Source organism: Trifolium pratense, linkage group LG1 (genome assembly GCF_020283565.1).
Source record: "Trifolium pratense cultivar HEN17-A07 linkage group LG1, ARS_RC_1.1, whole genome shotgun sequence".
NCBI lineage: Eukaryota > Viridiplantae > Streptophyta > Magnoliopsida > Fabales > Fabaceae > Trifolium > Trifolium pratense.
The window spans coordinates 46806383-46831105 of record NC_060059.1 but is presented as its reverse complement, the minus strand read 5'-3'; the positions used below and the strand labels follow the sequence as shown (position 1 = coordinate 46831105).

At 34.6% G+C, this 24723-nt stretch overlaps 2 protein-coding genes across 3 annotated transcripts; one reads left to right on the top strand and one right to left on the bottom strand.

The window, feature by feature from the left end:
* Positions 1-836: 836 nt before the first annotated feature.
* Positions 837-19048, top strand: LOC123905141 (nuclear pore complex protein NUP214). 2 transcript variants are annotated; one of them, XM_045954778.1, is made up of 17 exons: positions 837-1462; positions 1546-1739; positions 2674-2842; positions 3185-3331; positions 3716-3840; positions 4420-4532; positions 5408-5556; positions 6153-6321; positions 7540-7696; positions 7802-8596; positions 8896-9048; positions 10809-10866; positions 11981-12114; positions 12188-12312; positions 14550-14892; positions 16520-16682; positions 16794-19048. In XM_045954778.1, the coding sequence occupies exons 1-17, from the start codon at positions 1276-1278 to the stop codon at positions 18788-18790; spliced, it is 5178 nt and encodes a 1725-aa protein (XP_045810734.1). In that variant the 5' UTR covers positions 837-1275; the 3' UTR covers positions 18791-19048. The 2 variants fall into 2 exon arrangements, with proteins under 2 accessions (XP_045810734.1, XP_045810739.1); XM_045954783.1 differs by having other exon boundaries at positions 893-1462; positions 12203-12312.
* Positions 19049-20306: 1258 nt separating this feature from the next.
* Positions 20307-24114, bottom strand: LOC123905134 (ADP-ribosylation factor GTPase-activating protein AGD7-like). Its single transcript, XM_045954772.1, has 4 exons — positions 23115-24114; positions 22956-23033; positions 21231-21864; positions 20307-20734 (listed from the first exon to the last, which is right to left on the bottom strand). Exons 1-3 carry the CDS (start codon positions 23862-23864, stop codon positions 21259-21261), a joined length of 1434 nt encoding a protein of 477 aa, XP_045810728.1. The 5' UTR covers positions 23865-24114; the 3' UTR covers positions 20307-20734; positions 21231-21258.
* Positions 24115-24723: the final 609 nt, after the last annotated feature.

Below are 24723 nucleotides of genomic sequence, written 5' to 3'. Positions count from 1 at the left end.
TATCCCTAGAGAAAAAAAATGTATCCCTATGAATGCTATTTTTAAGGGATTAATTATGAATGCTATTTTTTAGGGAGGGTTGATAACTAAATTATCTCTATCTAAATCTTTCCACATTTTTAGTTACACAATTTAAGATTTTCGCCTTCTTCTCTAAATACTATTTTCTCCTAGAGGTGATTAGATTTGTAAAACAAAAAAAAAATTGATAATTATTGGAAATCAATGACCCATCTCACCACACAAATTGAATTTGATTTACGCAAACTTATGATTAACTTATATCATTCAAACTTATGTTTTACGATTAATTTATATTATTCCCGTATTACTTTCCATCTCATTTATTTATCACCATTCCATTGTTGGTCTTTGAATACGATGAGACTCATTCGCGTGTTAAATTTGATTAATGCATCACTTTGATCAATAATTGGGTAGTATAACTTTGTTAATAAGTATTTTAATATCAACATTCATGATTGACAACGTCCATGATTAACATATATATATATATATATATATATATATATATATATATATATATATATATATATATATGGCGTTCCGTCGAACCTGTGCAACGCACGGACTTTGCTCATATATTTGGGTAGTATAACTTTGTTAATGAGTATTTTAATATCGACATCTATGATTAATAATGTCCATGATTGACATATATATTATATATGGCGTTCCGTCAAACTCATGCAACGCACGTGCTTTGCTCATATAATTGAGTAATATAACTTTATTAATAAATATTTTAATATCAACATCCATGATTGACAACATTCATGATTAACATATAACGTTCCGTCGAACCCGTGCAACGCACGGGTAATCGACTAATAATAATAATAATAATAATTATCCCTAATAATAATAATAAGGGCTTGTCCTCGTCTTCTTTCTCTGAAACAATACTAATACAGTTCATCTTCTCCGTCTTCCTCTTTCCGCCGTTGCTGCCGTCTCCACCACCGCCCACGTCGCCCGTCCTAACAGCGGTGTTCTTACTCTCTTCTGCTACACGGCGGCGTTCTTCTTCCTTTTACACGCCGCCTTGCTGTCTCACCGTCGTCCTCTAAATCGCTCCACCTCTTTCAATTCACTACTTGCGATTTGATTTTTGACAGCGTTATTTTGACGCCCGTGAAATTGAAGAGCGCAAGAACTAACTCGCCTGAAAGACGGTTACAACAACAGCATTTCACCCTTCTTCTCCAACTCAATTCTTCGCTCCCCTTATCCCACTGCGTGCTAATTGCAACCATGAGTGTCGTCAAGATCGAAGAGCTTGAAGGAGATATAGTTCCATCTATAGATCATTTCTTCGTCAAAATTGGCGAACCTATTCCTTTGAACTCCAACGATTCCAATTTCGATCTCCAAACTCCAACGACTCAACCTATCGCACTCTCTCAACGCTTTCGTCTCACTTTCCTTGCTCATTCTTCAGGTAAACTTTAACTAAACTCAACTTAACGCTAACGCGATTTTCAGTTGTAGATTATGTTTAAGTGATTTTATGTTTGTTTTTAGGTTTTTATGTTGTGAAGACCAAAGACCTTATTGATTCTGCTAAAGGTAGTGGCTCTGCTGTTGAAGAGTTGAGTCTTGTTGATGTTGGTATTGGCAGGGTTCGGATATTGGCTCTTTCTACGGATAATTCAACTCTCGCTGCTTCTGTTGGTGGCTATATACGGTTTTACTCTGTTGATAGCTTTCTTAATAAGGTTAGGTTTTGTCAACAGTTTCTTTTAGCTTATTCAGAAATTATTGTTTCATAGGGTCTGATTGGTAAAAATAAGCTATAAACTAGCTGATAGCTGAAAATCTAGCTTATAGCTGATAGCTGAAAAACTAGCTAATTGAAATTAAAGTGTTTGGTAAAATTAGCTTTTAAAGTGGTTAATAAATATAAAATGACATAATTGTTAGTGGGTAGTTTCTTTTATAGAGTATAGTTATTAAATTAAAGGGTAAAAATGGAATAAAGTGTAAAAAGCTATAAACTATAAGCTCAAACGCTACTTGAAATAGCATCTGAAAAAAAGCTATAAGCTAGTAAAAAAAGCTTGTTACCAAACACCTCTAATTTTTTGAAACAAGCTTATAAGCTCATATAATAAGCTATAAGCTAGCTTATTTGTGTTACCAAACATCCCCATACAATACTCCTGTTTGGTAGTAAAATATTAGCTTATAGCATTTGAGCTTATAGCTTATTTTTGGCATTCTTTGTATGCATGATATCTCTACTTAGTGATGATGCATTGTTTTCTCCTAATAAGTTAGGATCAGTTTTCAATTTATGTCCTAGGATTGATTTCCATATTTAATACTACTTGTTACTGTTATTATTATTATTTATTATTTTTTTTATTTCCCTATTTATTTAGGATTTAAGTCTATGTATCCCTGTTAATAGGGACTAGTGTTTAGTCTTTGATATAAACTCAGTATCAAGTTATTACCAATAATATTCAAAGTTCTTATTATTTTCTCTCACCCTTTTATCTAAAGCCCCACAACTTCAACAAACCTATTTATTTATATTGTATTATCACTGTTTAGGAATTGAATCAAATCGAATTCTGGTTCTCTCAATGATTTGGCATTTGGCAAGGATACATGACATTAATCATTTTGTTGTATTGCATTTCCCAGGAAGTGAAGCAATCCTTTTCTTGTTTACTTAATGATTCGACCTTTGTCAAGGACATGCGATGGACAACAACATCTGAAAATTCCTATGTCGTTCTTTCAAATACCGGGCAACTATATCACGGTGGGGCTGGTTCTCCTCTTAAACATGTGATGGACAGTGTTGAAGCTGGTATGCTTTATTCTTCATGCCTCATTATTAATATGTAGTATGTTGATGTTTATTAATTTGAATGGTCTAAGGTTTCCAATTGACAGATGTTAATATTTGAATTATGGTGCGTGTCTTTATTTCTAATTATTATCATTTATCTTATTTTTCTCTTCATTGTGGTTGGGACGAGCTTATGATATTGTTTATACACTGTCAAAATGCTTCTCTCTTTCTTCCTCCCTTCAATTCACAGTCACCTCATATCTGAATATGGTAGGGGTATTGGGTGTTAAATCATATGTTTTGTTCAATGTATTTTGGCATACTCATTTACTTGTTTGAATTTTCTTCTTTGTGAAGTTGATTGGTGCGTAAAAGGGACATTAGTTGCCGTGGCAAGAAAAAATGTTCTGAGCATTTTATCCTCGAACTTTGAAGAAAGGGTTTCAATTTCACTACCCTTCAGATCTTGGATTGGCGATTCTGAGGCAAATATCAGTGTAAAAGGTTTGCAATTTTTTTCTTTCATTTTTCTATTTAGTTTGTGTGTGTGTGTACATATAAATTATATTGCATTACAACTTTTAAGTTCTTCCTATTCATTGATTTGTTAAATGCCCTTTTGGGCCAATGATTCAATTAAAAGGATGGTTCGTCAAAGCTATCAAAATGAAAGTGGAGTCAATGAAATAAGTAACTTCATTCTTGCCTGATTCTCTTTTAACCTTGAAAACAAAATTTAGTGTCACCATTTGCGACCACTATGAAATAGAATCATAGTAATGAAACTCAGATGTGTGAGAAAGAAAGAAAAAGTTTAATAAAGTGAGAGAAAAAAAAATTTGGGAGAGTGATTTGCTAATCTAGGTTTTTCTTGAACAATTGTACCAGTTGATTCTGTCAAGTGTGTTCGACCTGATTCCATTATAATTGGATGCTTTCAACTTACTGAAGATGGCCAGGAGGAAAATTATCTTATCCAAGTTATTAGCAGCAAGCATGGCGAAATTTCTGATGTAAGTGCTAAATATCTGCAAGTGCTTAGTTAATAACAAACATCCTTCCCATATCTGCACCTCACCAATTTAATGAGTTTAGAAGGCCAAAATAACAATCATATGCTCTTGTTTTGGAACTGAATATTTGTTTGTCAAATCTTTAATTTTTGGTTAAGTAAACATAAGTGTTACATCTTGTATATTCAGAATAATGAATATTACACTATGCATAAGATATTTATAGAGTCATTACTCATTTGAGTCTAACTGATTTGTAACAATGTAAAGGAACCAACTCCTACTGGGCCTAAAGCCCGAGCCTAGCTAACACAGAGGAGAGTTCTGGAGTGTTCTAGACTCTGCCACTTAAGAATGAAAGCCACAAACACATGCTCCTATCACCCCTCCAAACCCAGTGTGGTTGAGGCATAGTCAACACCCTTAGTTTATCTCTCAGTATTTTAACTCCTGCATAATTATTTTCTTTGGCTGCATTCTATAAACACAACCGTAAGAAATTATGTAATAAGCCAAAGAAAATTGCAGTTGTTTATTCTCATGTAGCATTAAACTCTGAATTTGTATTTTCTTTTGCAGGATTGTTCTGAATTAGTTGTCCAATCATTCTATGATAATTACCCAGGAATGGTTGATGATATTGTATCCCCTGGAAGTGGCCCCTACCTTTTATTGGCTTATTTAGAAGAATGGTAGTTATTTTCCATTTCATGTTCCGAAGTTATAATCTTATCTTATTCCCTGTTTCTTGGCCTATTTTTTTTTGTCTTTACATGTCATTACATCTTCCCTGTTTTAAGGTTTTTATGCTGTAAAAGTTGGCTGTTTTATTTTTAAGCATTTATGTAATCTGATACTCCCTTTGTCCCACAATATTTGTCGCATTTGACCATTTCACACAAATTAAGAAGGAAAATAAATGAAAGAAAGAGAATGACGATTTTACTCAATTACCGATATTAACTATTGGTGTAATTCTGTTATCATAAATGCAAAGTGTAGAATAATAACTTGGGAGTGATGCACATAAATACGGTACAATTGGAAAATAAGCAATTAAAGTTGCATTGGAAACTAAAAGTGACATTTCTTTTTGGGACAATATTTTTTTTGCAAATGTGACAAATTATAGGACAGAGGGAGTATATGTTATCCACTGATCCTGGCTTCCTTTCATTATGAATCTCTCCAACTATATTAATAGAACCCGATTTAGGCTAAAAAGCCTAAAGCCAAGATTAAATCTGTGTATAACTTTACAATCAGTGATTCATGAATAATAATGTCATAATAGTTTTTTTTTTGTTTCTTTCTTAACGTTTCATTGCAAGATAAAAAATTAAGGATCTTGTCAGTTTGTCATCTAATCATCGTTTAACTTTTTAAGCATGTTTAGATATAGTGGAAAAATTGGTTTTCACTTTTTTTTTTACTGTCTGCATGTTTTAAACATGTCTACCTGCTATTAGCATCATTCTTTATCTTCCAAGAATTTTGTTTAATTTACTTATCCATGAAACAAAACTTAGAATGCAAATTAATGGCTAATTTTTTTTAATAAATACAGCCAACTTGTAATCAATGCCAACATGAAGAATACAGATAATCACATTTGCTTGCTTGGTTGGTTGCAAGATGATGATAAGGGTGAATCTGCAATTGTTAATAAACTTGAAATTGACCGGTTAAAGTGGATTCCAAAAATTGAACTTCAAGGTACATGTGCTTTTTAGTATGAGATTTATTTTATTTAATTTTTTTTACTTTTATAATTTATAAAAACAAGAAATTTATGTAATGGAGCAAAACTGCCAAAGTCCTCTCCTCTTTTGTTTGGGAAACCCAATTCAAAAGACCACGTTCTTTGTATCCGACTCCTCTAAAGTTTTTTTTTGCTATGGCCTAGTGGCCAACACATACTTAAATAAACACACACACAAATCACTAGACTATAACACCAAGGACAATAAAGTTAGTAATATCAACTGTTTATGAACAAATTAATGGTTTATATTATGTACACTTGTATACTAAAGCATAGGTGGTTAAAATGTCAACCATTGTTTTACTCACTTTACTAGTGGCCTTGGTTTTAGATTATTCAATTGCTACTTAGACCTGAAGTTTAATCTTTTCTGTCGCACCCTGTCTCCTCCTTTCAATTTACGTGTGCTTACATTGCATGCTTATAGAACCTAATAATTATTAACTCTTTCTTGACCTAACACAGCAGCTTCATAAACTTTTGTTGACCTATAAATTGGATTGAGTTTTATATTTTACATAACTTCGCTTACGTGCGTCTTTTTCAGCAAACGAGGATGATAATCTTCTCTTGGGGCTATGTATTGATAAAGTTTCAATATGTCAAAAAGTTAGAGTTCAAGTTGGTGCAGAGGAGGAAGAAACTGAGCTCTCACCTTATTGTGTCCTTATGTGTCTCACACTGGATGGAAAACTTGTTATGTTCCATGTTGCTAGGTAAGGTTTTGAGGTTTTTTACGATTCTTTCATTTTCATGCACAATATATGATTGACTGCGTTGGATAAAAATAAAATGAAAGATGCATTTTGGCAATAAAAGTGATTCAAGGTAACGTTTAACATGATGTATCGATGCACCACTTTTTGAATTTTTAATTCATCAAGGGTCCTGAATAACAACAAGTGTAAAATCACTCATTTCTCTTCTTTCTTCCTCACTTCCTCCCCTGCCCCTCTGTGTTCCCCTTCCTTATGGCCCACTGCCATCTCCAGGTCACACCAATGTCTGCCCCACAAAACCACTCACTAAGACAGCTATATGAGAAGAACGTGTCTAAAGTCTAAACATCATTTACAATTTTTGGCGTGTAAAACCCAATATACTCAAACCCAAGATACCCTTTAGAAATCAGAAGAGTAAAAAGAGATTTTGGATCAAAGCCTGAAATAAACATTAGGCATGAAGATCTTCAAAATTTGAACATGATGAATGATATAAAAACTGCTAAATAATAATTGAATGTTTATATCTTTCAACCAGGATTGGCTCCAAATTAACAAAAGGCCTGTAGTTAAAAAACCAACTTTCTTACGATTACGAGGTTCATTCGAATATGAAATCCAATCCTGGAAATATAGTATCCCACCCTTTTTTGCTACTCAAGGTTTCGATACATTTCAACATGAGTTTCTTGAACAACTACAGTCAAAAAAGGAAGAAATTTTAAAAATGGTATGAAAGAATAGAAAATCAAACAGGAGATTGTGATCTTGTAAACCAAGGTGAGGATATGAGATATCTAAAAAATCACAGAATAAAAGGGAAAGATGAAGTGATGAACTTCCAGATCCCCACACTCACACCTGCTTTTGTAACTGCTATACTGTAGCCTGGGAAATTAATTAAGCACAATGTGGTCTCGCATAAGAGGTGTGGTTCCGGTTTAATGCTTCGGCGGTGGGTTTCATAGGTGGACGAGAGCAAGTTTTTGTCCCATGTAGGTAAATCACGGTGTTGTGATGGAGAGATGATTGAAAGAGAGATACAGGATTGGGGAAAAGGCGAAAAACAAGAGGCATGAAATTCCCTTTTTGTCCATGGTGTACTAGAGGTGAAAGGACAGAGTAGTCCACTCTAAAAGCCACTGAGATTTTATATTCTCAACGTGCTTCAAAATTTTTAAAGTTCAAAGGTTGAGTAGTTTTTGTCTTCAGTCTTGCAGGAAATAAAGTTTCACCTGCGGTTGATTCTGCTGCACCTGCGGTTGGTTCTGCTGAGCATGATGAGGAAGATGCTTCTATAAAGCTACCCGTGGATGGAAACTCCAATTTTTCTTTTGACTTGCAGAAAAATGAAAAGGAATTGGATCAGGTATTTTTTGGATATTTAGTTTTGCATATGAAAAGGATAAGAGTTAGTCCACTGAATACAGATTGTTCGCGCCTTCAGCTAATTAAAGTTAAAAATTATGTGCAGGATGTTGAGGTTAGTGAGAATCTAAAGCAAAAGATTAGTGAGAATCTGAAGTCCAAGCCTTTTGCTGAAGAAATGAAGCCTTCACTAATTTATCGCAAGTACCCTGAAGTAGGATCAGCGGCAAATGTACAGTCTTTGAAGTCTGATGTGCAGCAAAAAGTTCCAGGTGTAGATGTGAAGCAAGTTAATGATAGTCAACTTCGATTTCCTCCAAGTGAACAATGGAGAAACCTAGGTCAAAAGACTTCAGCACTTGAAACAAGTATAGGTTCTTTTACAGTAAACCGTCCTTCTGCTGCTCCTGGTTTGTCAAGTTATAAAATTTTTCAAGCTAATACTGAGAGGACCAAGGAGCTCCAGAATACAAATAGTTCACGAGACTCACAGAGAGATAATCATCTATTGCCTAGTGAAACACTTTCATTCCCAAAAAACTCTAATGTGTCTTCAGTTTCTGTATCAAGAAACGTTAACGGTACTGATCATCAAAATAAAAATTATACTGTGGGTGCTACAAATGCTCATGCTGCAAATATGCCTGGTATCATTGGTGGAAAGCCTTTATTTGTAAAGGATGCGAATGTTGAATCACCTCCTATCCACTCTTCTGGTAGGCCAGTTCAGAGTAGTGGACAACTACCTTCCATAGGAGCAGAAAGTTCACGTTTGTCATTACATGGAAATTCTACAACTGCAAAGTCATCTATACAAAAATGTCATCCTTCTGATGAGCAGCATGTAAATTCATCCAAGGCTGCGATTTCAAGTTCTGATTTGTCAAAGCAGTTTGGAAATGTATTATTTCTGGATATCTTTCATAATTTTAACATATATTTGGTGGTAGATATTTTTCCCATAATGGGGCACTGTTGATGAAGATATATTAATTTGTTATTTATCTCGTCGTTTCTCCTGTCAGTAGGAGTCCTCATAATTTTGTTCTGTAATTTTCTTCTCTGCTGTTAAATTCTTCAATAGTTATTAAATAAGTTATTATGTATTAGATAAATAGAAATCTACTGAGTAAGATGACAAAGATCCTCATAGTCCTTTTCTATGTTCTTATTGTGTTATCATTTTTGCCTCTGTCGTAGATTAATGAGATGACCAAAGAATTGGATCTGCTTTTGAAGTCAATAGAAGAGGCTGGAGGCTTTAGAGATGCTTGCACCAGGTCACTACAAAGTTCAATTGGTGAAGTGGAGCAAAGCATGGAATCTCTATCTAAACAATGCAAAATACGGACGGTGATGTTTCTTTTTCTGTTTGACACTGCCATTTCATTGTTGGAGCTTGAATCTATCTATTCACTGTTGTTGTGGGCATTTATTTCCCTCTCCTCTTTGATGATTTATTCTAGTAGTTGTTATGATTCTAATCCAGATTCATATCACTTTCCTCTGACACTTGTTAGATATAATAGAGATATTCTTTTTAACCAAAATTGGTATGCCAAAGCATCACTATGATATTTGACATCTCAGCTATGTTGACACCACACCTCAACTACCACTAATGCTTTGCAGTTCACCAATAAATATAAATACTGGGTGTATCTTCTGCATTATCTAGCAATTGAATTGATGTAATAGAATTTGTAAATACAATTTTCTGAATCTTATATCGTATCTAGTGCCAATTGATCCTCTTGGAATTTGGATTGAACCTAACTCAACCTTACAAAACCGTCTTGTAAGGTGAGGACTGCCTCTACTTATAAATCCATGTTCAGGCCTTACCTCATCCAGTGTGAGAATCTTAAACCCCCCTACTTATAAACCCATATTTATATTTTACTGGTTTTAGTGGTCGTTCTAATACCAGAGGCCGTGGTGTCAGTTTTGGTTGTGAATTGGTATTAAATATTTTGCAATTAATGTTGGAGCTAGGGACTTCAAGCAGTGGATCTAGGTGAACTGTTTGGTTTAGACTCTTGTGATTTGGGGTATGTTACACAATATTTTCCCCCAAACATCCACCATATCCTGATTCAGTGTTCAATTAACCAGCAACCGTAACCACTATGTAAGTTCCACCATAATCAAAATCCCCATCTGCGCGAGCAATCATAGTCATAGCATCTCCTAAGGTCCCAGCAGAGGCATTCATCCTTTCTTTTGTAGCAGGTTGATGAGTCAGCATTTTGACTTTTCAGCTTGATGATATAACTCCATATTTCCCCCAACCTCCTCAGCTATCGGAAGGATTAATCCCCTTGCCTACTGATGCATTTTCAACAGAACTACAGCTCTACTAGATCATTAAGACTTAAGAGACCACATTTCGACAATGATGCATATGTCTTTGCCAAATTAGTGTACTACTACTCTTCGTAGTTCCTTCCAGTTTCCAAATTCTTAAGTTGTAATTTCCCAAGACAGCTATGTCAGCACCCAAACACTAAAACATTCTGGTTAACTTATTCTGGGAAAAGATCTATCCAAATAATAAAGGGACATTCATAATAACTGCTGCAAATTTTGCTACCACACTAATCTTACGGTTCACTTTGTCTACAAGGAACGTGGCATGTGCAAAGCCCACTACCATGAAAACCAACCAAAATTGCAAGTCAAACTGAAATAGTAATAGACCCCAACCTCTTTCCTTTGGCCTCATAGTATACTGGAAGTTTCATATGCTATTATATGATATGGAAAATGTTAACATGTGCACCAAAGACACATGTTAAGAATACAAATGTAGTAATATTCTCTTGTAACTTGTGCATTATATTTTTTAAACATTAAATTCTTTTATGTTATTAAATGTAAATTTCTATTTTTAGATACCTTAACATGTGCCCTTGGTGCGCATGTTAACATGACCCTTATATGATTATAGTTTACTTGCAAACAATTGATGCTTCTAGTTCTGCCTTTTATTTGTGCTTTAAAATACCTATTTATTTAATGTCATTTACTTTGTTCTGTTCTTGTTCTAATGGAGTTTTACAAATATCAATATCATTTTATAATATTCAAACTTTGCCTGCTTCACTTTGCAGTGGCAAGTGGATCAACATCTTGAGGAGGTTCATTATCTTCTTAACAAGACAATACAAGGTAATATAATTTTCCTTTATAAGCAAGTGTTTTATATATATATATATATGAGGAGAGATCAATCGACTCCAAGAGTAACTCTTATGAATTACTCCAAATCTAAACCTTTAATTTTAATATTAGTTAATGGTCATGATTAATACTAATAAGTCTTATGGTGTGCTAAATTTTTGTAATGCTTCTCTCTAAAATCACATCTAAATCAATCGACATTGCAACTTTTACTCCTTCCATTGATAAAGGGTCATGTCTTCAATGGCAGAGAATTTTTTAGTTTTTTAACAAAAAGTTAATCGGATGCTCATTTTCGTTTATATGATATATTTCCAATTACCCTAGCCCATTTGCTTTGATGAATCTCATTCCCTATCTCTAATACTATGTGCTTAATTCAGTTAATTGAGGGGTATATGCAAATCAAAACCTAGGGGTATGAGATGTTTTCTTATAATAAAGTGAAGGCTATTCTTAAATTAAAAACAAAAGAGGTATACAACTCATGTACCAATAAAACATCACCGGAATTACATTACATGTGCCACATTCTTCGGACCTAACTTTTTGAAATGAAAGGCATAGACAAAGTTATGTGATTCAAAAAAAGGGTTTTGCCGTCAGTTCGGAAAAATGTGTAGCAAAAGTTGGTTCATCATAAGGATTTTGGTATTTAATCACCACCATTCATTAATTTAAAAATGAAAGGCTAAGATTGGGAGTAACTCATAATAGTTACTCTTGGAGTCAACGGATCCCTCCATATATCTACCATGTTAATCGCAAACAAGTGTCGTGGCTTCCAAATTCAAAATTTCTATCACGGGACCTGAGATTTCTGTATGATTTGTATCCAGTTGTATAATAATTTTTAGTCACTCAATTGAAACGGTTCAGTTTCAATCTTATGTTCGAAAACTTTAGCTTTTCATGCTTCAAAATATTACAAAAATTTTAGCCTCCCTGTATTTTATTTATAAAATACTCAACTTTCTTTTTTGTGCAAAAAATAATATTTACTATCATGAGTCTCTGATGTGCTAGTTTTAATTACGTAAAATCTTTTCTTTGTCTGGTTTAACGAATCAGCGTTTCTCCGTTTGACCTGGTTTAATATCAGTTGTGGCAAGAAAAGTATACGTGGAAGACATATATAAGCAAGCTTGTGACAGCCGATATTGGGACCTATGGAATAGGCAAAAGTTGAATTCAGAACTAGAGCTAAAGCGGCAGCATATACTTAATTTGAATCAGGTATGTCGATTAACTTGCCAACAAATTATTTCTGTGGCCTGTGGTGAACTCGTTATCTCAATCATTATTTCAGGATTTAACTTATCAGTTAGTTGAATTGGAGAGACATTTCAATGCCCTTGAACTGAACAAATTCAGTCAATATAGTGGCCATCACATTGGTCGTGAAGCTTCTCAAAATAGATATGGACCTTCAAGGTATGATTAACTTGGCTGTGGCTTTTCCAATTAGTATATCTAATAATCAAACCACTTAATGCAGTTTTTATAATTTGAATTGTACAGATGTTGATTTCATCTAGATCAATTGGCTTGTTTGCCTTAGTTTCCTAACCATTTTTCTCTTTTACATTTCTTTGGTGTATTTTTATTTTACAATCTTAAAATAATCTATTATTTTGTCTTACCATTCAAAGCTAATATAGTGCCTTTTGTGCCTAATGCTAGTACGTTGAAAGGCCATTCCTTAGTTCCCTTTTTACTTGAGGACCGAGTTATTTGTGCATAAGGGTGAGAATAGGCTGGGTTGAACTAGAATTTACAACTAAGCCATACCTGGTCAAAAAATTCAAGGCCTAGGCCTGGCCTTTTTGAAAGTATGGTCTGTCCTTTTTGAAAGTATGGTCCGTTAGCCTACTTAAAGGCCTATTTCATTTTTGAAAAAGTAATTTGACCTATGTTTAAGTAGACTAATGAGCTAATAAACCAACAGGATGAAGCTCCATCTTGATATTTAACATGACATTTTAGAGAATATTACTATATATGATATCATATTATAGTTCTAATTTATAACAATACATTTAAATATGCGAAAAATTATGGTAGACTAGTAAACTTAAATTACTGAAAATTATAATATTTAATATAATAATAATAATAATAGAAATTAAAAAAATATTCATATTTACTTAAGTAGGTTGGTCTGGTAGGCCTTATAAGGCTTTTTTATGGCATGTAGTCTGCTATTTTTAGCTAAATAAATTCCAAAAACTTAAAAAAAATGTCTAGCCTGGGCCTAACGTATGCTAGACCGTAGGCCAGCCTGGCCTTTGCATGTCTAGCTGTGTTCGTATTGTTGTATTAGGGGTGAATATAGAACAGATAAAATGCAACAAAGCTGCTACTATTCTGTTCTATACTTCTTATTATTAGAATATATATGTGAATGTTGTAATAATTTATTCCTCAGCTCAAGGCTGGTTTAAATAGAAAGAGTACAATTAGTTATCTCGTTGAATTAAGTAGAAAATAGTTACGCTTATCAAAAAAAAAAAAAAAGTAGAAAATAGTTACAAAGAGAAATAAAAGGAAATAATTGGTAAGTTTAGAATCTCCTAGAAATAACAATCTAGGAAACTAAGGGCCTGCTTGATTAAGTTTTGGTTTTTTGTTTTTGAAAACTATTTTAAATATCAGTTTTGGAAACTAGCTTTTAAGAAGAAAACAAAATGAAAATTTGTTTGGCAGCCCTTTTTTAAAAACTGTTTTCAAGATGAAAAAATAACAAAACTTGTTTGGTAGAAATATTTTCAAAATATGTTTTAAAAAATGGATTAAAAAAATTGTTTGATACTTACTTTTAAAAAGAGTGTAAATGATGAAGAAAACACGTATATCTATAAAAAGGAATTTTTTACTTATCCTATTTATTTTAAAATTTAATTTTTACTTTTTTAAAAAAAAAAAAAAATAATTATTATAATTGTATACTGTATTATAAATATTATTTTCCAATTAATAATTATAATGATTTTTTTTCACAAATTAAATATTAGTTCCACACGATGTAAGTGGAGTGACACGTGTTATATGAAAGAAGTTCATACAGCAACATTGTTTAACAATATAGTACTAAATAAAAGATTCTATAAAATAGTATAATAAAAAAGTATCAATAATAAAAAGAATTATTTGGTCAACAAATTAAAAAAGAAACTAGTAATGTTGCAACAGTTAGGCATGATGGCACGTACAATGTTTCTTTTTTTTTGTTTGAAAAATAAAAGTTGGTTAATATTACAAGATTGCCATTAATGAAAACAACTAATTTTCCGTGTGTTTTCTACTCCTCATCTAAAGTATCAAAATTGAAAAGCAAAAGGCAAAACATGATTTAAAAACAATTTTGCAAAACAATACACTCAAGCAAGTTTTGGATTTTTCTAATTTTTAAAAACAGAAAACAGTTTTTAAAAGGTCATTCAAACAGGCCCTAAATATTTTCTGCACTAATATTCCATCATTAATATATTTCATCTCGGGTTGGGTAATGGAGTCTCTTGCTCTTATTTTGCCAAGAATTATTATTTTTTAATACGTAAAATATACAATGGACCAGATTTCAGATATAGAGATGTGTTGTCTAGATATGCATTAGATTCTAATCTTTTTAAATTTTTACTGTTTTATTAGTGTCTTTGATTTATTTGCAGACACATACAGTCGTTGCATAGTTTACAGAATGCAATCAGGTCGCAACTTGTAGCTGCAGAGAATCTCTCGGAATGCCTTTCAAAACAAATGGCTACATTGAGTTTAAGGTCCCCATCTGAGGAACAAAAGAACGTGAAGGAACTCTTTGAAACAATAGGAATTCCCTATGACACTTCGTTTGGCACTCCAGACACGAAAGGTTTTATGAAGACTCCTTCTAGTAAGAAGCTCTTGTTTTCTGATTTGACTAGTAATAAAGATAAATCTAAGAGAGTTCAAGGTAGTGCTGTGAAGAATTCCGAACCAGAAATGGCTAGGAGGAGGAGAGACTCACTTGACCAGGTATTTTGTCACTTACAAGTTACTCTAGCTTTGCCTGTATACAAATATATAACATATAGTTAAGTAGACAGATTGGTTTGTGCTGCTCAGTTAGTTACTCGGGTAAAGAATGTGTTGATATATTTATACTTTCTATCTTTTACTGTTGAATGTCACAAATAAATGGTCTCTCTTATTTAATTGCTACCATTTATCAAGATTTTCACGAGAGACCATTTACTTGTGACTCACATGGTAACTTTATGTGCCACTTGCTTAGTTGAAATACATCTATCTATGGATTTAAAAATTGGGATGAAAATTAGTTTAAGATTTGCAGTTGAACATGTGTGAAGAAAAGAGGAAAGTTGGGCCTAGCTAAATTGTGTTTACAAGAGGAGAAAATAATCAAACTCATACTATCCTCAATGACCAATCTGTTTGCAATTCTTGTTGAGTTTTCTAGAATTTGGAATGCTATTATAATAATGTAATTATATTCATTATTCTTTTCTTCACGTCTGCCATGGACATTTTCTGGCTACCCTTTCTCTCTCTCTCTCTCTCTCAAGTTCTCACTGTCGTATTGTTTTTCTGCCCAGTGTTTCCATAGCCTGCCTTAAAAGCCGTAGATCAGTTTGTTTTACTATTGTGTCCTTTCAACAAACGCTGACTAACTAAATTTTGTGACGTGCTAGTGATAAATTAGCCACGATTCTAACAACCTCCAATTGTGAGTTATACTAATGCTATTTATTCCATCTCAGTGATGAGTCATGCCTTGATGAAATTTTACATGGTTGTGATGCACACTACTAGCTTTAGTTTCAATTTTAAATTTTATTTAATTTTTGAGTTTCCTGATTTCTCTTGTGGTTTAAAGCTTCCAAATGTTTTTCTTGGTGGATTTTGAGATGTTTTAAATGTTTTTCTTGTTGGTCAGACTACGTTCTTACCATCTCTTAAAATTGATGATTGTTCTGGCCAGCTTGCTGAGTTGTATTTCCAACAGTGGTCATTTCTACAGCGATTCCAGCATCCTTGAATTACCTTTCTAGCCATGCTTTGTGGAGCCCATTTTATATTTTCCTTTTTTTGAGAGTTTGAGGGAATGTGAGGGGAGGGCTTTGGAGGGAGGGAAGTAGAGGGAAAATAGAGAAATCTTTCATATTTTTTGAGAGAGTATTTTTATTTGTTTGTGTATCATGATTTGGTTGCTCATTCAATAAGGAGTACGAGTCTAGTATTAGTATAAGTAAGGGTTAGTGTTCCTTATGCTCTGACTTCAAAATCAAATAAGGAGGAAATAGTGGCGGTAGAGTGTAACAAATTTAAAATGTGGCAGCAAGCCATCAGAGGAAAATTGTGTAATGATTGGTACGAGAAAAGGAAACATGAATAGTGGAGAGGCATAACCGTAGTCTGAAGTAAATTGGTTATCTAAATTAGGGAGGCAGAGTCTGTGTATATACTTTCAATTGTTATCCCTTATTTCTGCATTTTTTCTATTCCGTTATCTGTTTCTGTTGGTAGTGTAATTATAGGATGGGCCTATATACATATCAAATTCATAATTTTTGGCAGGTATCTCTAACCTCACCATGTGTTATTCTGATAGTTATTGTATGTTTAAACACCTTTGGTGCAGAGTTGGACCCGTTCTGAACCTCCCAAAACTATCATCAAAAGGGTGTTGCTGCAAGAACGCCAGAAACCAAAGTGGAAAGAATCATCATTTTCAAAAGAAAAAATCAATTCTTCCATGCCAGTGGAATCTGCTCCTCATCAAATGGATGCTAGAATTCCCTCAGGTGTCGCTCCCTGCTTCTGGAATGAAATGAAATTAATTGTTGACCTGATTCAAAACTATGGTTTATAATGTCTGACACTCTTTTATTTTATTTATTAATATATACTTGCAGCAAGCTTTCTGGATTCCCATCTTGCAATTAAAGATGTGTCAGAACACTCAAAGGCATTTATACAGGATGGCAACCTCAAAGCACACACTCAAGTTTCAGATTCCAAGTCTCGTGTTTTGCAAAAAAGTAATGTCTCTGCAGTTCCCGAACGTCCTGCATTCCACTTGTCACCTGCAATCGTGCATGGTCATTCCACCGAAACGAGAGATTTGGCAGCTGAAAAATCGAATTTTAAAAAATTTGATACAAGTTCGAATAATGAGAGCAAACCTTTTTCATTCATGGAAATGCCTCAAAAATTCTCAATCTCTACCCGTTCAACCACAGAAACACCTTTATCTGTGTTTAAATCGAGTGAAATGCCCATTACAAACAGTAAAATGAGTTCGGCTACAAGCTTAACGATGGGAGACAAACCTTCAGGTGCATTTACTTCTGAGTCTTGGAAAAAAAACATTCCATCCTCACAGTCACACTCGTCCTCTACTTCTGCCACTTCAAACATCGTTGGAAAAGTTACTGAGTTCAATTTTAAGAAAAGCTGGCCTGAAAATAATATTCCAGCAGTGCCCAATTATAGTAATTCTCGTGAATCTCTGTCTTCTTCTACTAGTAAAACACCATCGGTTTCTTCAGCATCATCATCTGTCTCGTCTATAGCTGTGCCTCCAGCAGCAGTGCCGGTGACATTAAGCAATACTATGACTAGTTCAAACATCAGTGTAGACTCTACTCACATGTCAACATCTTCAGCAACAGATTCTCTTGACTTATCTAACCAGGTCCCTAAACAAACATTGTCTCCGTCACCTAATCCTCCGTTCCTGAACTCAACATTGGAGTTGCCCAACTCAGAGATTCAACCAGCTGCTGTACCTAATTTAAAGACTAATTCAGATGCTGCTACCAAAGTGGCCACTCAACTAAACGAACCTCTAAATGGTGAATCTGAAATGAAGCTTGGATCTTCAAGAAACTTCGGTCCTACTAATGAACAGCCTGCCGGCAATACAAGTTCTGACATCAACGTTGTCTCAGTTCCTCAATCACAACGGCCTTCAGATGCACCTCTGCAACTTTCAACTTCTTTTCTTACTTGTGCTAGCGTTTCAAGCGGGAAAAATGGGGGTTTGGATGTTGGACTTACTCAAGAGGATGAGATGGAGGAAGAAGCTCCTGAGACAAGTAACTCAACAGAACTTAGTTTGGGAAGCCTTGGCGGGTTCGGGATTGGCTCAACCCCTAACCTATCAGTTCCTAAATCAAATCCATTTGGAGGTTCATTTAATAATGTAGAACCAAGTTCATCAAGCTCTACAATTGCATTATCAGTTCCCAGTGGAGAGTTGTTTCGACCAGCATCTTTTACATTCCCAAACTCCCAATCATCTGCACCAACTCAGTCAACAAATTCAGGTGCATTTTCTGGTGGCTTTGGTGTTGGGGCAGCTGTTCCTACACAAGCTCCAAATGCATTTGGGCAACCGGCACAAATTGGATCAGGACAGCAGGTTCTCGGTTCAGTACTTGGTAGTTTTGGACAATCAAGGCAACTTGGTAGTGCTCTACCTGGAACTGGTTTTGCATCTCCCCCCGGTTTTGGTAGTGGATTTGCTGCCAATAATAATACTGGTGGATTTTCAAATGCTGCTGTTGGTGGAGGGTTTACGGGCAGAACATCAGCAGGTGGAGGGTTTGCTGCCATAGCATCCACAGGTGGAGGGTTTGCAAGTGTTACATCCACTGGCAGCGGATTTTCTGGATTTGCTTCTCCTGCTGGTGGTGGTTTTGCCGGAGCTGCTCCCGCTGGTGGTGGTTTTGCCGGTGCTGCTCCTGCTGGTGGTGGTTTTGCTGCTGCTGCTACTTCAACTGGTGGATTTGCCGGAGCTGGTTCTGGTGGTGGATTTGGAGCATTTAGCAGCCAAGGAAGTGGTGGTTTTTCAGCTTTTAGTAACGCTGGAGGTAGACCTGAGCTGTTCACGCAAATGAGGAAGTAATTACGCATGGCATTGCATCTTGTATTGTAAAGTTCTTCCGCAAAAATGATTTGAAAGCAGTGAGACTCTATTGTGGTTCTCCATAAAGAAATTACGCCTTTACTTAAGCGTACCATATCATACTACAAAAGAAAATGGTGCAATTTTGAAGTGTAGAATTTTCTTTTATCCCGAGTACTTCATGCAAAAAAAAAATCTTGGGAAAATACATGAAGTTTGTACTCATTGATATGGTAAAAAAAGAATTTTAATTTTGTACTTTTGGATTAAAATAGGGTTTGTTTTATATTTTTTACCTAATAATCGATATCTAACATACTAGTTTAATACTGTAAAAAAAACATACTAGATTAATGCATATTAATTTTTTTTTATGAAAATAACTGCATACTAATTTTCTGATAATAATATCATAAAAAGGAATTTCACTTTGAACCGTTTAGGAAGATATGATCCCTTCAAGTCCAATTTCGTAACGTGTCTTCCAAAACGTCCTGAGGGGTATTTTTGTAAGTTTAGGGGGGCTGTGAGCAATTTAGGGGCCTAAAGAGCAGCTTTCTAATAAGAATTGCACTCATTTATGTTAGAGTTTAATTGTTGTGCATCATCAGTGTAATTTTTTTTTACACATGTATTCTATTATGTGTTGCCACATCATTTAATGAATGTGACATATCATGTATTTTTAAACACAATACATGATATGTTAATATATTATTAGACGCATGTGTAAAATAACTTTAAACTATATAAATTAAATTTTTATGTTATGCTTTCAAAATTGCTTCTAGCATTGCTAATTGTCATCCATTTTTCATGCATGAAATAACTAGGCTTGCACCTTAACTAGAATGGCAATGGTTTATCTTTATTATACTCGAGATAGAGCCCTCAAGATATACATATGTAGGATAGGAGAATGTATATATTACTAGTGAAAGAAAGTATTTAGTGATGGAAAGACACATTAGGAAGAGAAGTTTCACCTTCGATTAGTGACAGATTAGTACTTCATCACTATATGAATAAAGTTATGCTCGATATAAAATCCAAGTAAGAAATGAGTGAGATATGATAATCTATTCTAAGGTAATTGTATTATTAGTAGCTATAACCATGAGAGGTCCATGACTTTACCTTAGAGCTATTATTCTTTTTTTTTTAAAAGCTGTTAATGAGTTGTTAGCCTTGCATTTAAGTGAATATAGCCTTGACGATGTGAGTAAGCAATAGAAATGTTTAAGCGCTATCTTAAGAGGATTAGAATATGTATGAATTCAAGGGTATGTGAGTAATCAATTGCTTATTTTTCTCTTTTAAATTACATACATTTATATGATCATTTATCATGATTTTGAGTAGTATGCAGGAGGTCTTAGATTCGATCCTCTTTGGTTCCATTGTAACAAAAAAAAACATGAAAAAAATGCATATAATAATGACAAACTATGAAAAAGACAACGAAGGAAGAACAACATATTCAACCTCAAGGCAATAAAACCATACACAGTACTACTAAGAGGCAACAAACACATTCAAAATAACTCTGAAATTTTCACATCACAATATTGTTTCATCATACTGCTCTCAAGAATTAAGATTTGGGCAATTAGCCCCTTCTTTCAACACTTGTAAAAAGTAAAACTATCTTTCCAGCCGAAGTTTCCAAAATGTTACATAGGAAAAAATTACAAGTGGACAAAGTACAGAGTAAAGAATAACTTGCTGAAAATATGCCAACCTCAAAAATCTTTCTTCCTGCACATAGAGTTTGAGTTTAAAAATGAAAAACGTACTAATAAGTTACAGTCGACAGTCCTTTCACATGCATAATGGTTTTTGGGGCACCACGGCTTTGCCTGCATGTCATCAGTTCAAACGCGGTTGTAGTTTTTGTCACCAATGTGGAACAATCTCGAAACTAGTAATACGGATGGATCGAACCTGGTCCAAGAAGTATAACAAATGATATTATTTTTCAAATAAGAGGTAGAACATAACATACATTAAACATAGCATAAGGGAATGTATCTTCTAGTGTCTGCATAATATGACTGTTGTGTTAACGTAACTCAACCATTTAATTCTTTTAAAGATAAATAAATCACATGGGAGGATCCACTCCCAAAAATTGATAACACGATAAAACATTAATAACAATTTCCAATTCCCCCTCTCCACACTCAACCCCCACAACAGACGAATACAGATAGCATGCATTAGAAGTTCCTGGAGTTCGGTGATGATGTAGAGGGAGTAGAGATCAAGAGAATTGATTGGTAAAAATTCATTTACAACAAATATGGAGTAGAGACCAACCGTTATCCAAAAGTTTCACAGATAAGACTGGGATGTGTTTTAATAATCTATTTCAGCTAATGATAATATTCTGGCATATATACTTATAGGTGTACGATGCAAATAAAATGTGAAAGCCTACCAAAGAAGTATTGCATGATCAACAAACTTTAGAGAAAGCCACCCCCCGTCCAAGCATCATCTGATTTCCCATTATGTCCAACAGTTTTCTTATTAGATGCACCATCATAAAAATTATCGAATCCATCATCTTTGGCATTATCCCAGCCAGCCCAACCAGCATCATTATTATGGGGAGCCGATCCTTTAGCAGGTTCTTCCTTCCTAGAATCTTTGTTGTCCCAATCATCCCAAGAGCTTGGATTGTGAGTACCAGACTGACCACCAGATGAATAAGGAGTTGATCCTTTAGTTTGTCCTTCCTTCCAACTATTTTTGTGGTCCCAATCATCCCAAGAGTTTGAGCTATTAGTTTTGAATTGCCCTGACAAAGATTGTTCTCTTCCGGTAGTAGAATTGATGCCTTTGTTCTCTTGATTGAAATCCTGATAGTAGCCATTTCTATCATTCTCATTTCGTTGCCAGTTATTAGTAGTCGAATTTGAGTTCTCTTTAGTGTACTCCTCAACCTTCTGTGAAGCCAAAGCCATGACCCCTTTCATTAAACCCCATGTCCTTTGACCAATTTCTGATGTCTTTTGAGTGACAACGCTGACAGTTTCATTGACCTTTTGATCATAACCACCTTCCTTGACCTGAAATAAAGAACAAAAAAAATTATTTAACCAAAGAAAAGTTGGAACAAAAATACCATGAAAAACAAACAATTAGCCTTTTCCACATCTCCATGCAAGGAAAGAACCTATCATATATGATATATGTGACTAAAACAAGATTACACTCTACCATGAACACTACAATTGCTAATAACACATTGCATATGATACATCAATTAGCAGATGCACCATAGTTGCATTGTGAAAATAAACCTCTGAATATTCACTCCAAAAAACTTCATTACAACAAAAATGCCTGATACATTTTCTCGAACCATGGTAAGTTCCATGTAAAAGGTTCCGAATGAAATAATTTATTTGTTTATTTATATATTTCATAAGAAAATTTAGGGTGAGGGGACAACAACATAAAAAAACATATATTGATGCCAGAGACAATCATGAATGTACTTTTTCTTTTACCAATATATCAATTTGCCAAAAATAGCAACAATAAAGACTACTTGAGAGAGATTTCTAAATTGTTTTATGCTTCTACTTCAATTACATTACACTCTGTTCACTATTGGCCTCATTCAACAGCTATCCTAAACCCCGCACTATGCTCATAATAACTGCATTTCACAATTTTGGCCCAATTAACATTTGCCATCCTGAGAAATGAGGCAAAACTCGATGAAGAAATGGAAATAACTACATTTCACCAAAAATATCAAATATATATATACACAGAAAAACAGTCATTTGTGTCTCATTTGTTCCTCATTTATTTATATATTTAGTCGACAAAGAGAGATAGGAGTGACTGTATTAAGAAATCATACACCCGCAGTAAACCAGTGTTGTCAATCACATATCATAGGAAATAGCACTACAGCCGCTATTTGACAACATTGATGGGTATATTGCAGGTCATGGACATTAGTTATCTGTTCAAATTTCCGCATTTATAACAGCTATTTGACAACATTGCGGTAAACTGTATATATTGACATCAAGTCCTGGTAAGGAGAAAAACTAACATAACAATTAACATACTAACATTTGCAATTCACAAAAAAAAAAAGTCATCAATCATCTTATTTATTGAACAAAATTGATCTAAATACCTTAGAGGTGATATCTTTAGTGCTAGCCTGAACAACATTAGCAGCAGAAGCAGCAACTAGTGATAACTTACCAATCCCCTGAAATAATTCATAACTCAATAAATACAGAAATAAGCGATTAATCAACCAAAAACAAACGAACTCAAACAATTCAATTACCTGTGAAACAACAGATAAATAGTCGTTTTGCGGATTACTCCTTTGCGAAGGCGCGGGACTGGATCCAAACCCAACATACTTCCCACCTTGAGACGGTGGAAGTCCTTCCGGTTTCGATTCATTCTCCAACATCTTCTTCGCGAAGAATCCCTCCTTATTGGCCGCAGAAGCCTCCAACTGCGACCGCGTATAAATATCCTCCGTCGACCTCGATCTCACCGGCGCTCCACCGCCGTTCAAGCTTCTGAAATCCCCAGTGGACTTACTCCTCACATCGACGGAACTTCCTCCATCCCAATCATCCCAAGAGGAATCGTTATTCCGACGAGTCTGTGACAGCGGCGGCCTCCCCTTGGAACCAAAATTCTCCTTAACAACAGGCGGATCGCGCCATGGACGACCTTCTGACATAGCTTGGATCCTGTCACGGTAAACGGAAGCGGCGTTGGTGTTATACTTTGTAACGATATCGGTTTCCTTAGGTATTGAATAGCGTGCAAGGAAAGCGTTGAGATTGTCGTTACCACCAGCTTCCATTTTTTTGATTTGGATTTCGGACCAAGCATCCATGGTGACGGATCGTACGAAGGATATGTGAACCCCGAGGCCACGGTGTTTGCCGGAGCATTCCAGGCACATGAAGATGCCGTAGGATACTGATGCCCACTGTGGATTCTTCTGAGAACAATCGACGCAGATCTTGTTTCCTGGTTGGGATTGCAGCTCCCTGAGCCGCCGTGATGCCGCCATGGATGGCCGGAGTTTGAAACCGAAAAGAAAGGATGAAAATGAGTGACACGGTGAGGTATGGTTGTGTGACGAGTTGGAGAAAGTGGTTTAATGTGTCGCAGTAGATCACTTAACAATATACAATACAATGGATTTGGACATTGTTCATTCGAATCCGACGGTTCCCAATTTTTAACATTTTAATTCTCCAAACTGAATTTTTTAATATTAGCTTTATTTTTGTAACGCAAATGGACACCTGAAAAAATATAGGGTAGAATATGTTTTTCGTCTCTATTTTTATAATGAATTTTAGTTTTTTTTGGATTAATTTTTCATTTTGGTTTTCATCCAAAATAGGTTAATAGTTAGTTGACTAACGAAAATCCACATGTCACGACACATGTATCATTTCAAATATTCTTTCTATCTCAATATATGAGACTCTTTTACAAATTTTTGTTATCCCATTTTATGATACTCTTTTCAAAGTTCAAGGTGTATTAATTAAATTTTCTCCAAACTACCCTTAATTAAATAAAGAGAAGTAAAATATTTTTTTTTCTTTCTTAATAGTTGAAGGGTAATTTTAAAAATAGGAGATATATTTTTGACAAATTTAATGCAAAAACTATTTTTCTTAATTCTTATGTTTTTGTCGAAGAGGTTTTTTTATATATTGGGGCAGAGGGAGTATCTGGCATCCAACGTGTACTGCCATGTCATTTCCAATTATTTTAATTAAAAAACAACTATTAATTGTATTTATTTAAAAAACATAAAGGATTTTTAATAAAATTCCTAAATCAATTGTTTCAAAATCCCCAGCTCTCTCACCATTCGCTCTCAGACAGAATTTAACTCCAACTTCTCCTTCAAA

Coding starts and splice junctions, on each gene's coding strand:
- LOC123905134 (XM_045954772.1), bottom strand. CDS start 23,864: ATGGCGGCATCACGGCGGCTCAGGGAGCTGCAATCCCAACCAGGAAAC. Junction 23,034..23,114: donor ATTTATCTGTTGTTTCACAG/GTAATTGAATTG, acceptor GAATTATTTCAG/GGGATTGGTAAGTTATCACT. Junction 21,865..22,955: donor CTAAAGATATCACCTCTAAG/GTATTTAGATCA, acceptor TCTTTATTTCAG/GTCAAGGAAGGTGGTTATGA.
- LOC123905141 (XM_045954778.1), top strand. CDS start 1,276: ATGAGTGTCGTCAAGATCGAAGAGCTTGAAGGAGATATAGTTCCATCT. Junction 1,740..2,673: donor TTGATAGCTTTCTTAATAAG/GTTAGGTTTTGT, acceptor TGCATTTCCCAG/GAAGTGAAGCAATCCTTTTC. Junction 4,533..5,407: donor TTGGCTTATTTAGAAGAATG/GTAGTTATTTTC, acceptor TAATAAATACAG/CCAACTTGTAATCAATGCCA.